At 32.4% G+C, this 13,027-nt stretch overlaps 2 protein-coding genes across 3 annotated transcripts; one reads left to right on the plus strand and one right to left on the minus strand.

Annotated features, from left to right (window-relative positions):
- Positions 1-3,218: 3,218 nt before the first annotated feature.
- Positions 3,219-7,318, minus strand: LOC107604998 (ACT domain-containing protein ACR6). Of its 2 annotated transcripts, XM_088491281.1 has the most exons (7): positions 6,900-7,318; positions 6,428-6,473; positions 6,107-6,221; positions 5,846-5,913; positions 4,532-5,152; positions 4,021-4,125; positions 3,219-3,941 (listed from the first exon to the last, which is right to left on the minus strand). In XM_088491281.1, the coding sequence occupies exons 1-7, from the start codon at positions 6,944-6,946 to the stop codon at positions 3,600-3,602; spliced, it is 1,344 nt and encodes a 447-aa protein (XP_088347407.1). In that variant the 5' UTR covers positions 6,947-7,318; the 3' UTR covers positions 3,219-3,599. The 2 variants fall into 2 exon arrangements, with proteins under 2 accessions (XP_088347407.1, XP_088347408.1); XM_088491282.1 differs by lacking the exon at positions 5,846-5,913 and having other exon boundaries at positions 6,900-7,194.
- Positions 7,319-9,120: 1,802 nt separating this feature from the next.
- LOC148562815 (uncharacterized) lies at positions 9,121-9,599 on the plus strand. Its single transcript, XM_088491007.1, has 2 exons — positions 9,121-9,320; positions 9,452-9,599. Exons 1-2 carry the CDS (start codon positions 9,121-9,123, stop codon positions 9,597-9,599), a joined length of 348 nt encoding a protein of 115 aa, XP_088347133.1.
- Positions 9,600-13,027: the final 3,428 nt, after the last annotated feature.

Below are 13,027 nucleotides of genomic sequence, written 5' to 3' on the forward strand. Positions count from 1 at the left end.
AAGGTTCTAGAAGACTCTAAAATGTCATAGAGTATTCTAGAAGAGTGTGAATGTATATAGGAGTATGAAGAGTAGTATGGAACACTCTAGAAGTATTTAGAGAAATATGGTAAGATAGATATTTGTAGTGAAGGTTCTAGATGATCAATCTGAAAACTAAGAAAAAGAAACATATAAAATTATTAAAAAAACCATCCAAAATCCAAAACAAAGAAATATCCAAAATATAAGAAAAAATATCTGAAACTTAGGAAAAAGAAACATCCAAAATCAGTAAAAAGAATAATCCAAAACCAAATAGAAGAAAATAACATCCGAAACGTAATAAGATCTAGCAAAAAATGAGATATCCAAAAACTTTTTAAAAGTTCTTTAGAGAGAACTTCAATTCAAATTATCATGAGAAACATCCAAAACATAATGAAAAAATCTAAAGCTATTTTAAAAATTCTAAAATTATTTAAAAAAATTTAAAACCTAACAAAATGATACATCCAAAATTATTAGAAAAGAAACATCCAAAACTATAAAAAAATCCAAAACCTAAGACAAAAAACATCCAAAAATAAGAAGAAAGATGTCATGGTAGCGACAGACGCATGGAGAAGAAGAAAGTCATTGTCGGCGACCTACAACTCGAGGCGAGGAGGCAGCACGCAATGAATGCGAAGTGAAGGAGGGCGGATGACATAGCTGCTTTTGATTCGGAGCGCGACGTCGTGGTATGGATGAAAGGAATCCACGGACGATGAACGATGGGATGTGAGGATGATGAAGTGGAGACGCGATGGTAGTTATCTACTCTGCGCAAACGGCGGCAGCAAAAGATACAAGGACAATCGACAATAGTGCGCGAGGATGGTGTGGGATGTTGGGGAGAAAGATGCACCGCGTTGATTTTCGAAAAAGAGAGATTAGAATTTGTGATGTTCTTTTTAGTGTGAGTGAAAATGGAATCAAAGAAATTGTTGAATAGTAATTATATATATATATATTTTTTTAGAAAATTTGAATTAAAAGAAAATTGACTCATACTGGCTTATGACATAGTTGGTTCTATACTTTTTGTTTATTTTTTTTTTTAATTTTCTGTCCATCCAAATGAGGAAACATTATTCTTTTCCGTGTTTTTTGGCTTAACATTTAGGCTACAGTGAAAATAATATGTATACTTCTAGAATTTGTTTGCCTAATTAATCTAATCTTACGGTAAGTAAATCTCATCATGTAATAGCCAGTAAGCCAGCCAGGTACACAAGATAAGCATGTTCCAAGTTTGGAGTCATGTTTATATTAACAATTAATTAATGTTAATGAACTGGTGAAAGTGAAACGACACACGAAGTTTAAATTTTAAATCTGTTACAAAAAATGAATTTTTGCGTCAATTCACCAGCCATTATTATTAGTTATGTGGTTGGTGAATTTCTTTGTCTTCCGAGTCACAAATGAGCCACGTAATGCATCACATCTTTGATATTTTTGACTTTTCGTTAGATTCGACCTACTAACAAATGTGCATACTGCTTATGCCATTTGTCATCAACACACTTCCAAAATACGTCATCGGGATTAGACAAATCTTGGCTACTTGGCTAGTGAATCATATAATTGGGAGAAATATCCTTGCACTTTTTTTAAAAAAAGTGAAATTCTTTTGTGATGACAAAATAAAAATGCTAATTATTATGCCTTTATAATTGGGAACTAAGTATAGAAGTTAACGTTACTCAAACAAAGATGCAAAACGCCATTTTATTGTCGTTCAAAGAACGAAAGATGTTAAGTGACTCGTCTTGCATTGCATTGTACTCGTTACTCATTGTTATATGCACTTTATTTGTGTATAAAATTTTTGTATATCTTTCACTTTTAATATTAAAAATTAAAAGTGATTACTTTCACTTTCAATATTAAAAGTGATTAGAAAAAAGTAAAAGAGATATAAAAAATATATATTTCATACCATTAAAAATAAGTGTCCACAAAGAATAGTGCCAATATCATTTTTCGATATAAAAACTCTTCAAAGAATAGCTACTTTTTTCGGATGTCATACAACTGTACAAGAATTTTGGGTTCATTTATTCTAGGGGGTGTACATGGGACGGGCTACACTGGGTTTGGCTTAACCCAGACCCGACCCGAAATATAGACCGGGCTTAATTTTTAGACGCTAATCCAATCCTAAACCTAATGAAACCTAGTATATAAAAATCACTTAATCTCCAACCATTATTTCACAATTCACATAGTAAAATTCACTTAAAAAAATATAACAAGAACCAACCATTCTCTAAAATTAAAGCATAACCATAATCAATACTAATATTGTTTAATAACACCAAATATTTAAATCAATACAAATAACACAATATTATGCATTAGTCTAAAGTCTTATGCATTTTAAACATAAAACATTAACTTATAACCTTATAATGACTAATAACACAAAATATTAAGGTTTACAATATTTAAATTACACATAAGAATAGCCATCATCCATCACTAATAACACAAAATATTAATTGTATATGATGACCGGGCCATCAGGCCGAGTTCAGGTGACCTGAGCTATGGCGCGGACTCGATCCGAAATAATGACCGGGTCTATTTTTGAGACCCTTACCCGACCCTAGACCCGATGAAATCACACTAAATTAGCCTCTAAAGTGTTCGGAACCGGACCGGACCATGTAAACCCGTAATTTATTCATACCGAATAAGGAAGCATCTAAATTTGGCAAGTTGGCCAAGATGTTGTCCCTGATTCTTGTCTTTCAACAAATACAATGTAGGCATAAAGGTTTGTTCACATGACATAGATTCCATTATTTTATGGATGAAAAAGATCGGTGCTAGTAAACTTTCTAGAGCTTCAAGAAATAACAAGGGAATGCCAAATGCTCATGGTTTATATACATTGCCACATTCCTTCCTTTTTAAAATTCCATTATTCTCAAATTTTAACAATCAAATCAAATTATCCCTTCCTATCCTATCAACTGGTTATGAAGATAGAATTGCGTCAATGCAGCTACAGCTCTAAAGAAAAAAACCAATGGGGTAATATACAGTTATTATTTATTTATTTAAGTGTATAATATGATGTAAAGTGTATAATACGATGATTATAATGACTGATAGCATACAATTTTAATAATGTTTTCTATTATTTAACATTTATTAATTTAAAAAATTAAAGTAAAAAAATATTACCAAAATATAAATAAATACATTAATTTAACAACTTAAGTGTTGCTGAAATTATATAGTCATAAAACCAGTATAATTAGACACCAATGGGCCATAGATTCCTCCAATCTATTGCAAAGGACACCAACTGATAAATGCTATTTACTCTTTTGTACTTGATAATTCTAACAGGATTATTTACAACATACACAACCCAAGTAACATGTTACTGTACATAACCATTTACACTATATATACAAAGTTGTTTAAGCTTTCTCCTGTACAGTAATTTCCATGCCCCTTAGTTTAGGGGGGCAAAGGTAGATGTGTTTTTGCATCTATACAACACTACCATATTAAACTGTGAAACATGGTATATGTGCTGGGAGTATACAATAGACTACTCAAGAATAAGATCTGATCAGCTTAAAATTCTGAAGAGATCGAGCCTTGAAAAAATTTCCAAACAGAAATCCGATTGTTGTTGTTCGAGGGGACTTTGGTGAGAGATACGAGTCGTGTTTGACCTGCAGGACTGTGTCGCCGATCTCTCTGCGAATGGAATCGATAATCTTGGGATCAACCGGGTTTCCAGTCACATCTGTGACATAGAAAGTGTCATTTGCCTTTCCATCCTGTGTAGATATTTCTGCTCTTCTAATACATAAACTGTTCTCTCGGAATATTCTTGTGATATCCGATAGAAGTCCGACACGATCTTCTGTGCACAACTCCAGCTCCATACCCTGTATATGAACATTTTAGCACACAACTGAATAATAGTAGTAGTGACAATTACAGCTTTCAAATGTGTCCTTGCTATACCTCGGACGCCCGCCTTTCGATGGCTGCTTCAAGACACTGTACAAGTCTGTCTCGCTCAGCCTCTGAGCTTATGGGGAAACCATCAACATGCCGAATATAAAACTCCTGGATAAAGTGAGGAAAATGTTCCATCAGAGAAAATTTATGCTTGAAGAAAGGTGAATTAAAGATGTGCGAGTCAAGCCGATGGAATGGCCAAATGAAACTCATGTTCATAATGATTCATGATTGACACATTGTTAGACTTTTGAATCATACAGAATCCAAACACAACAACAACAGCTAACCCTTATCCCACTAGGTGGGGTTAGCACATGGATTAAATGACTCTAGTGTCCTATCATAGATCATCTCCATGTTTTAACTCTAGTAAATTCAAATAATGTATTCAAACTATTTATTGCCAAGAAATGAAGGTTAGTTTCAACACCAAAACTAATTCAGCATTCCAATCTATAAAAGTGAACTATCATTTCTAAAAGGCAAAGTGGCAAACAGAAAGTTGGCTAACCTGATACGCTTCTGTCCTTGCCGTTTGGACTACACCATGATAAACTACATACTGCATATCTGTCAACGTGCAAATAATATCAAACAACAATTTTGGTCGATCTTTTGCTCTCATGGTAACCACAGTGTAATCTTTCTCAATGCAATCAACCACGGTCACATTAGGTAATCGACTTCTATCCCTATCCCTATCTCTATATCTTCCCTGTCCTGCTCTTTCAACCCTGTCATAGTCCCGGTCAGCAAACATAATCTGATGTAATCTTCTGCCCCTATTTGTAACTCCAGGAGGTGAAAGTGTTGTTTTTGCTGTCTTTGGATCATCGCTCCCCCTAAGAACATTACAAAGCAAATCCCTTATTCTAGAGAGGCAGACTGGATCTTTGATGGCATGTCCACTTGAATCATCTGTCACGTTAACTACAGCAGCAGCCCTTGTATTATGTGTCCATATCTCAGCATTCACCACATTACAGTGAAGGTCCGCAAGAACAGCACAGACTTCAGACAGTAAACCAGGCCTGTCTGTACCAGTAAGTTCAATTGAGGTGTATTCTTCAGTAGGTACAACCCCAACAGACTCTCTGAATGAGGGTGCAAAACTTGGATTATTTTCAAGTCTCTACAAAATCAGGGTTAAAAAACAACAAATCAAATACTTCAATCTTGTTGAATAGTATATCCTAATAGGATCATATATTATTCATAAAAATTTATCATGCCTATATTCAGAGATCAGTTAAGAAACTTTGAAAATTTGGGTGAGAATATCTTGGGGAGCTAAATCAGGCATCCCAAATAATATAATAATGTTTATAAATTAAAATGTCAAAATTTCACAAATGTTCAGAACTCTAGATGGCATTAACGTGTTAACAAAAATCTAATATCTATCCAAAGTGATGGGATCCAGAAAGTTATTATTACAATGTTTGGAGGGATAAGGGAATCAATCTGAATCACAATGAATATAGAAAATAGCAACAAATATGGTAAATTAGTTTCATAGCCAGCTCATGCATTCAGCAGCAAAGTATGATGATTCAAAACAATCAGGAACCCAGAAAAATGACCCTTCCATAGACACAAAGAATAAGAAACTAGAATGAAATTGTCTTCAAGAAAAATAAAATAAAATAAAAAACAATCACACTAGGTGTACACAAAAAATTAGACAACAAATCAGCCACTGTATAAAATTCAGGTTAAAAAACAGATACACATTGAAAACAACACATGTATTTATAAAATATATGTTGGCTATTTTTTGGTGTGCACCTAGCGTTTTTGAATAACAAACCACATGAACTCCTACCCTCTGAATGTAATCAATAACTTCCTTATCTCTGATCTTGTTTCCATTATGATCAATAACATTAAACACTGAAAAAGGATCAAATTAAAACAAGAATCAGAAGTAAAGTTAATAATAACTAACAACAATAATAATAATAAATAATGATAATAAATTAATAATACTTTCAGCATCCTATCCTTAACCACCCCCCCCCCCCCCCCCTTTTCTCTCTTTTCCCCCCAAGCTTGCAACAATGAAAATAGGAAGTTACCAACTTACCATCCATGAACCACACCCCATCAGAGGAGATATAGGCCTTTGTTATTACAAGGTTCATATCTGAAAGAACTTGGACTACATCCAGAAGAATCCCATGTTTGTTGACACTGTCAACCTACAAAAAAAATTCAATAGTAAGAAAGTAGATGGCTGAAAAATTAAACAATTTTTTAGTAAAATGCGATAAATTATTATTCTAAAACATCCAAACATTAAAAATTTGAAATAACAATAATAATAAATAACCGACATAACAGAATCTTTCCTGTTATCAATTCAATTTTGGCGAAACCCTAAAGAGATGGTATAGCACAAGTTTACCTGAATAACAGTGGCATCTTCACAAGCATTGTTGTCAATCACAACCCTGCAGAAGCAATTAGATTCATGATTTGATACATGTTGATAACGATCCTCAGAACAAATTACATAAAAATATTCAGAGACAGTAGCAATAAATCAAAATCGACTATGCTAAAATTATGATTAAGGAAAATTTGAAAGGTTCATGAAAAAACAAAACAAAACAAAATTATGATTAATGAAGGGGAAGATCTGGCCGAACAGTGGGAAAATTGAACACAGCGAAGACGAAGAAAGAACTTTGATTTTCTAATACAAGTTTCAAAAAACGAAAATAGATAATTTGGAAATAAAAGGAAAATTGAGGTGATTCCAAAATTGGTAGTAGTGTGTGTATTTTGATGAAAGAAGCAAAAGCCCAGGTATTTGAGTAATAGATGAAGGAAAGTACTAAACTGTCCCCATAATAATAAGAAACTGAGGAAGTTACCTTGGTGGGTTCATCCTCCTTATAAGCTTAGCATATTCATCATCCATATTGTGTGTGTATATGTTGGAAGCAGAAGCAGCAGCTGTGTAAGCAAAGACCTTGTTATTAGTAATTAATTAAGGAGGAAGGTGCTTTTACATGAACTCCTCCAAGAAGAAAGGAGAACGAGAGAGTGAGAGAGAAAGAGTGGAACTGCAAAGTGAGAGATTTCCTTTTTTAAACAGAGGAATGGGGAGCAGGGGAGGGTACAGTGTTTTGTTGTGTGAGTCACTGAGTGCGTGAGCGTGTGAAGTGTGCAAGGAAGAATTAGGAGTTTAGGAGGACTAAGGAGATGGAAAAAGAAAAAGAAAAAGAAAAAGAAAAAAATTAGAATTGCGGGTTTTTTGGATTCTAGGAAGACGTAACTGTTCGGGATTGGCGGTGAGAGCGGTTACGTGGTTCGATAGATTGGCGGCAAATCCGTACAAATGGAAGGCGACCGGGGGTATTATCTAGAATCCAATTTGGAATGCTGACGGGGGATGACGTTATACTGTTGTACTGCCAGGTCAGGGCTTTTTCTTTATTTAAATAAAAAAAAATCATTATTAAAATAAAAATACATAAACTTATTCATTTATGCATTTAATATTATTTTCCCAATTAGTGACTGAAAAAAAAAAAAGATTTGTGCAGTTTTGATAGTTGGGTCAACAAAAACAGATTATTTTTAATTTTAGATTATTAAGACTAATTTTTTTAAAAAACTTAAATTATGTGTTATATATCCTAAGGTGGTTCATTTTTTTAGTTATTGTAAAAGATTTGGTGCCTCAATATTGGAAGTAAGGGTGTTTTGTAAAATTGTGACGGCAATACAATTCGTAGAGGGCGAATTGTCATGGGTAGATTCTGTCTGACACAGTCATGAAAACAATATGTAAAGGGCGAATTGTATTTTTATAATATTTATACAACAAAAAGCAGAACACATATTGTGTTATTTAATATTAAAGGGACAATACACAGTCTACATATTGTCAATGTACAAGCTGCGTATTGTCAATCCACAGACTGCGAATTGCAAAGACACAAACTGCGTATTATGAATTCGCAAATTGTATTATTTTTTCGTAAATAAAAAATTATAATTGAAATACTATAAAAGGAGGAACGGTATTACGTTGATTAAGTGTGGGAGTGTTTTATTTTTTTGAGAATGTAAGAGTAAAAAATGGAAAGAGGTATTAGTTTGAAAATGTATTATAATTGTCAAATCTTTCCCCAAACATCTGAGGGTGTGAGTTTTGTTTGTGAGAATCCACGTGATATTGTTATTCCTTTTGCAATAACATATGAGGAATTTAAGAGTATACTTTGTCAATGTGGTGATAATCAAGTATTAAAGAGAGTCGTAAATATTTTTTATAGACAACCTGTTTTAGTGTTCGATAGTTTCGTTCAGTTTCAAATAATGCATGTGGTTGACGAAGGAAGTATGCAAGGGATGTTTTCGATCTACCAACAAACACGGGTACAAGTGTCTGTTCTCGAATTGTATGTTGAGTTTGAAGAATTAGTTGAGGTTGATTTACCGGAGGCTAACATCGACTGGGCAGTTTATAACAGTGAAAGCGAAGAGGAATTTGAGGGCACTTACCATATTGTTTGTCCAACTGAAGAAGTGGGTGAATATGATATAATAGTTGAGTCTAACGTAGCAGATGTGGCAAATGCACTGGCGAGCCAATATCCATCTAGAGAGCATTCTTTCATGCACGCCTTGGATGTATAGACGCTATGAATGCACCAGAATTTCTTGAATATATCAATTCAAGTAAGCAATTCTCATTATTATTATTATTATTATTATTATTATTATTATTATTATTATTATTATTGAATTGTAAAATAATAGTTAGAATTATTTCTTGTTATTGCTGTAGATCCTGTTGTTGTTTCGGACGATGAATTTGTTGTTGGTATGAAATTTAGTTTTAGAGAGACTGTTATTGCAGCAATTAAAGATTATACCATTCGTAGGAGAGTGGATTACCGGGTGTGTGAATCTGAGCCAACCACTTTTTATGTTAAGTGTGTACAATACAGAACAAGTTGCGATTGGCTTATTAGGGCTAGTCTTATTAAGAGAAAGTTTTGTTGGGTTATAAGGCGATACAATGGTAGTCACACATGCATTGGAACTAGAATTTCTCAAGATCATGCCAAGTTAAATTAAGACATGATTGCAGAGGTGATAAAGCCATTGGTTGAAACTGATCCATCTTTGAAAGTGAAATATGTGATTGCTGAAGTGCAGTCAAAATTCAATTATACGACAAGTTACCGCAAAGCATGGCTCGTGAAGCAAAAGGCAATGCGAACCTTTTTGGTGGTTGGGAAGCTTCTTACGAATCTTTGCCGTCGTGGTTTGAAGCAATGGTATAAAAAGATCCATCAGCAATAGTCGAGATTGAAACTGCACCAGCATACCAAGGGGATGAGGTAGTCCAGGATGTAAGAATACTGACGCGGGTATTTTGGAACTTTTATCCTTGCATCAGAGCATTTAGGAGCTGCAAGCCAATCGTACAGGTAGATGGGACACATCTGTACGGAAAATATAAAGGAGCTCTATTAGTTGCAGTTTCTCAGGATGGCAATGGCAATATTGTGCCTCTTACATTTGCCGTTGTTGAGGGTGAGATTTCTGATGCATAGCACTTCTTTCTTACTCATTTGCGTATACATGTGGTGACTCGAGATGGTGTTGGGCTTATCTCTGATCGTCACGACTCTATTACCTCAGCAATAGCTCGTAGTAATGGATCATGAGAACCTCTAAGAACTATCCAAATGTTTTGTGTTAGGCACATAGCATCTAACTTTTTGAAGAATTTCAAGGCACCGTATAATAAAACAAAACAAACATATAAACATAACCACAAAACAATGCACAATAATAATAAAACTAATAAATGTAATAAAAAAAACTTACCCCATATGCAGGTTAACTGCCTAATATGTGAGATGGTCCACTTTTTGTAGCTATGAAATTGCGAGCTCCAAGCAATCCAGCTGAAATAAAATGAAACTATATTATACTAATCCGATATATTTAAATCATATATTTGAACAATGCATACTAAATAATTCATAGTAATATGTTATATTAAGATTAGTAACTTTACCTGTACGCAAGCGGAAAGCTTGGTTGCGATCGCACAGGTGCTAGGAACGGTAACCGTTCCCAAGCCCATACACAAAGCAGCGCCAATGGACCATCCACATCTTTACAATTATAACGTGATGTCCAACATAATATCCTATACAAATGTGCCAGGCAAGCGAAACCCCAACTAAAGTCCCTAATCTCAGCAAAATTACGGAGCAGAGGCAAGAACTTCCAGTGAATTGTCATTCCAGACTTGTCACAAAATAAATTTGTGCCGAACAACAATAATATATGAATCTTTACGTACATTTGTCTGCCCAAGGCGGTATCTAACTACATGCGCCGCTTTAGGGTGCGGAGCCATGCAAGTTTGACACTACTTCCTTTGTGATCAACTGCAGTAGGTACTGTCGCAAATTGTATTATGAATTCATTTTCGAGGCTACTACTACTGCTATCTGTAAATCCTGACACCGGTAAACCATCCGTAGGGAGTCCAAAAATCATTGCAACATCTTCCAAAGTAATCGTGCATTCACCGTGTAGAAGGTGGAATGTGTGAGTTTTCGGGCGCCACCGCTCAATCAAGGCATTGATAAAGTGCATTGTGCAAAGTAAGTTTTCCTAGTATCTGAGATATGTGATAAAATCTACTATCTTGTAACTCGATTTCAACTCGGGGATCATACACATCTTGGTGGAGATATCTTGATCCCAAATCTCTTGAATTTTGAAACAAAATGAGAAATATAATGAGTATCAAAAACAACAACAACAACAACAATAAGAACAATAATAATAATAAATGAACAAAGATAAACAATAATTACATATGGTGGACGATCCAGATATTCAACAATATGATTTTCAGGACGCGTAATGTCATTAACCATATTCTGCGTTTATTTTTTCCTGAAAAAAATATATTATATAAACTTTATTAAATCTGAATTTAAATATTCATATTTAAATTAAATTTGAATTTAAAAAATTAACTCTTATTTAAATTTATTATATTTAGATATTTATAATAAATATTAAATATGTTTAATATGTTTAAAATATATTTAAATTAAAAAATATTTGAAATCAAACTTAAATATATATTTTCACTATAAATATATTCAAATTCAAAGTTAGATATAAAGTTAAATTCGAAACATGTTTAATTTATATCTAAATTCAAATTATAAATATATATTTACTCAAATTTAAATAAATACCGGAAACGAAAATGTAAATAAAGACATTTTTTGGACTGTATTTAATTTCAAAATATATTTAATTTTAAAATATAAATATGTATCTTTATATATTTAAATTTTATTCAAATTTAAATTTAAATATTTAATTAAAACCAAAATATATTTAAAGTTAGATTTGAAATCAGATTTAAATATAGATTTAAATTTAAAATATATTCAAATTTAAATTTAAATTTATAATTATAACCAACGTAAATTTAAAGTCAAATTTAAATACATATTTAAATATGTTTAAATTTAAATTTAATTTTATAAACAAAGCTGAAATATAGTAACGTCAAATTTACTTATATATGTAAATTCGAAATATATTTAAATTTAAATATCAATATAAAATTAAAACTGAAATATATTTAAATATATATTTAAATTTAAACTTTTTAAAATATAAATTAAAATCACAATTATATTTTATTTTTAGATTTAAATAGTCTAAATAAAAAATTATATTTAAATTTAAAATATATTTAATACTAATTACTAATTAACATTATTATCATCCATCTAAATATATAATAAAAATATAATTTTTATTTATGTATTTTTTTAATTACTAATAAATAAATACTATTTAATTTAAATAACAACTATACATTTTATTATCACATTATCTCTATTTTAGATTAAAAAAAATACACAATTAATCTACTAACTATATTAATAATATTAAAATAACTTGTTAATTTTTGAAGAAACAAAAAGCTTGGTAAATGAAGACGAAAGTCTGTGCAGGAGAAATTATGAAAGGATGGAACTAAAGAAGCATTAAAGAGTAGAAAGAAAGGAATATGTGAAACTGTGGTTGTGTCTCTGAAAATGATAATGTATGCAAATTGGAGAAGCTTGCGCAGATTAGAGACAGTAAAACCATCACCTTTTTTACGGGCTTGCAGGGGTTTAACGCGTGTCGACCATGCACGCAATACGGATTGTATTGTAGGAGAATATGCACTTTGCGTATTGTGCTTCCTAAAGAACACGCCCCCAGACCCCGTTAAACACCATTTTTTTCTAATATCTTCGTAAATCTCACTTTTTTTTCATCAATAATGAAATAAAAAATCCTCCTGAGGTGGCTCTATATACAATATTGGCAGTATTTTGTCTTTTTATAATTAAAATTTTTTTTATTCTTTTATAATGAAAAGATATTTTTGTTTTATAAAACATCAATAATATTTTAGGTTAATTTTTTTTGTATTGGATTGAAGGAGTGTGTTATATATAGTTATAGAGAATTGGTGTATTTTTTATGGATATGAAAATAATTTTTTTAATTAGAAATTATAAATCGGAGGCTTAAATTTGGGTGAGAATAAAAAACTTAGAAAAAGTACAGGGAAATGATGAGAGTAGTAAATAAGGTGAACAATAGAGCTAAAAAAGAAAAATAAAATTAAAATCATAAATCAGATAATTAATTAATTAATTATTAATAATTTCAAATTTTCAAATTTAAAAGATAAGGATTTCAAATTAAACCAAATCACAAACACTGCAGTTACACCCAATATCACGCCAACCTCCCTTCTCCATTTGTGAACTCCGGTCTGTAGAGTAACCCAGCCGCTGTTTCACTTTTCTGCTCTCCGATCCGACGCTGCCCAGATTCTAGCCGCCACTGCCCAGCCTCTCCACGGACATCCGATCATGTCGCACCAGTCTCGGACAGTCTCTTTCGCTCTGCCCACCCGCCGTTGCCCAGCTTC

Source organism: Arachis ipaensis, chromosome B6 (genome assembly GCF_059453495.1).
Source record: "Arachis ipaensis isolate K30076 ecotype BB chromosome B6, ASM5945349v1, whole genome shotgun sequence".
NCBI lineage: Eukaryota > Viridiplantae > Streptophyta > Magnoliopsida > Fabales > Fabaceae > Arachis > Arachis ipaensis.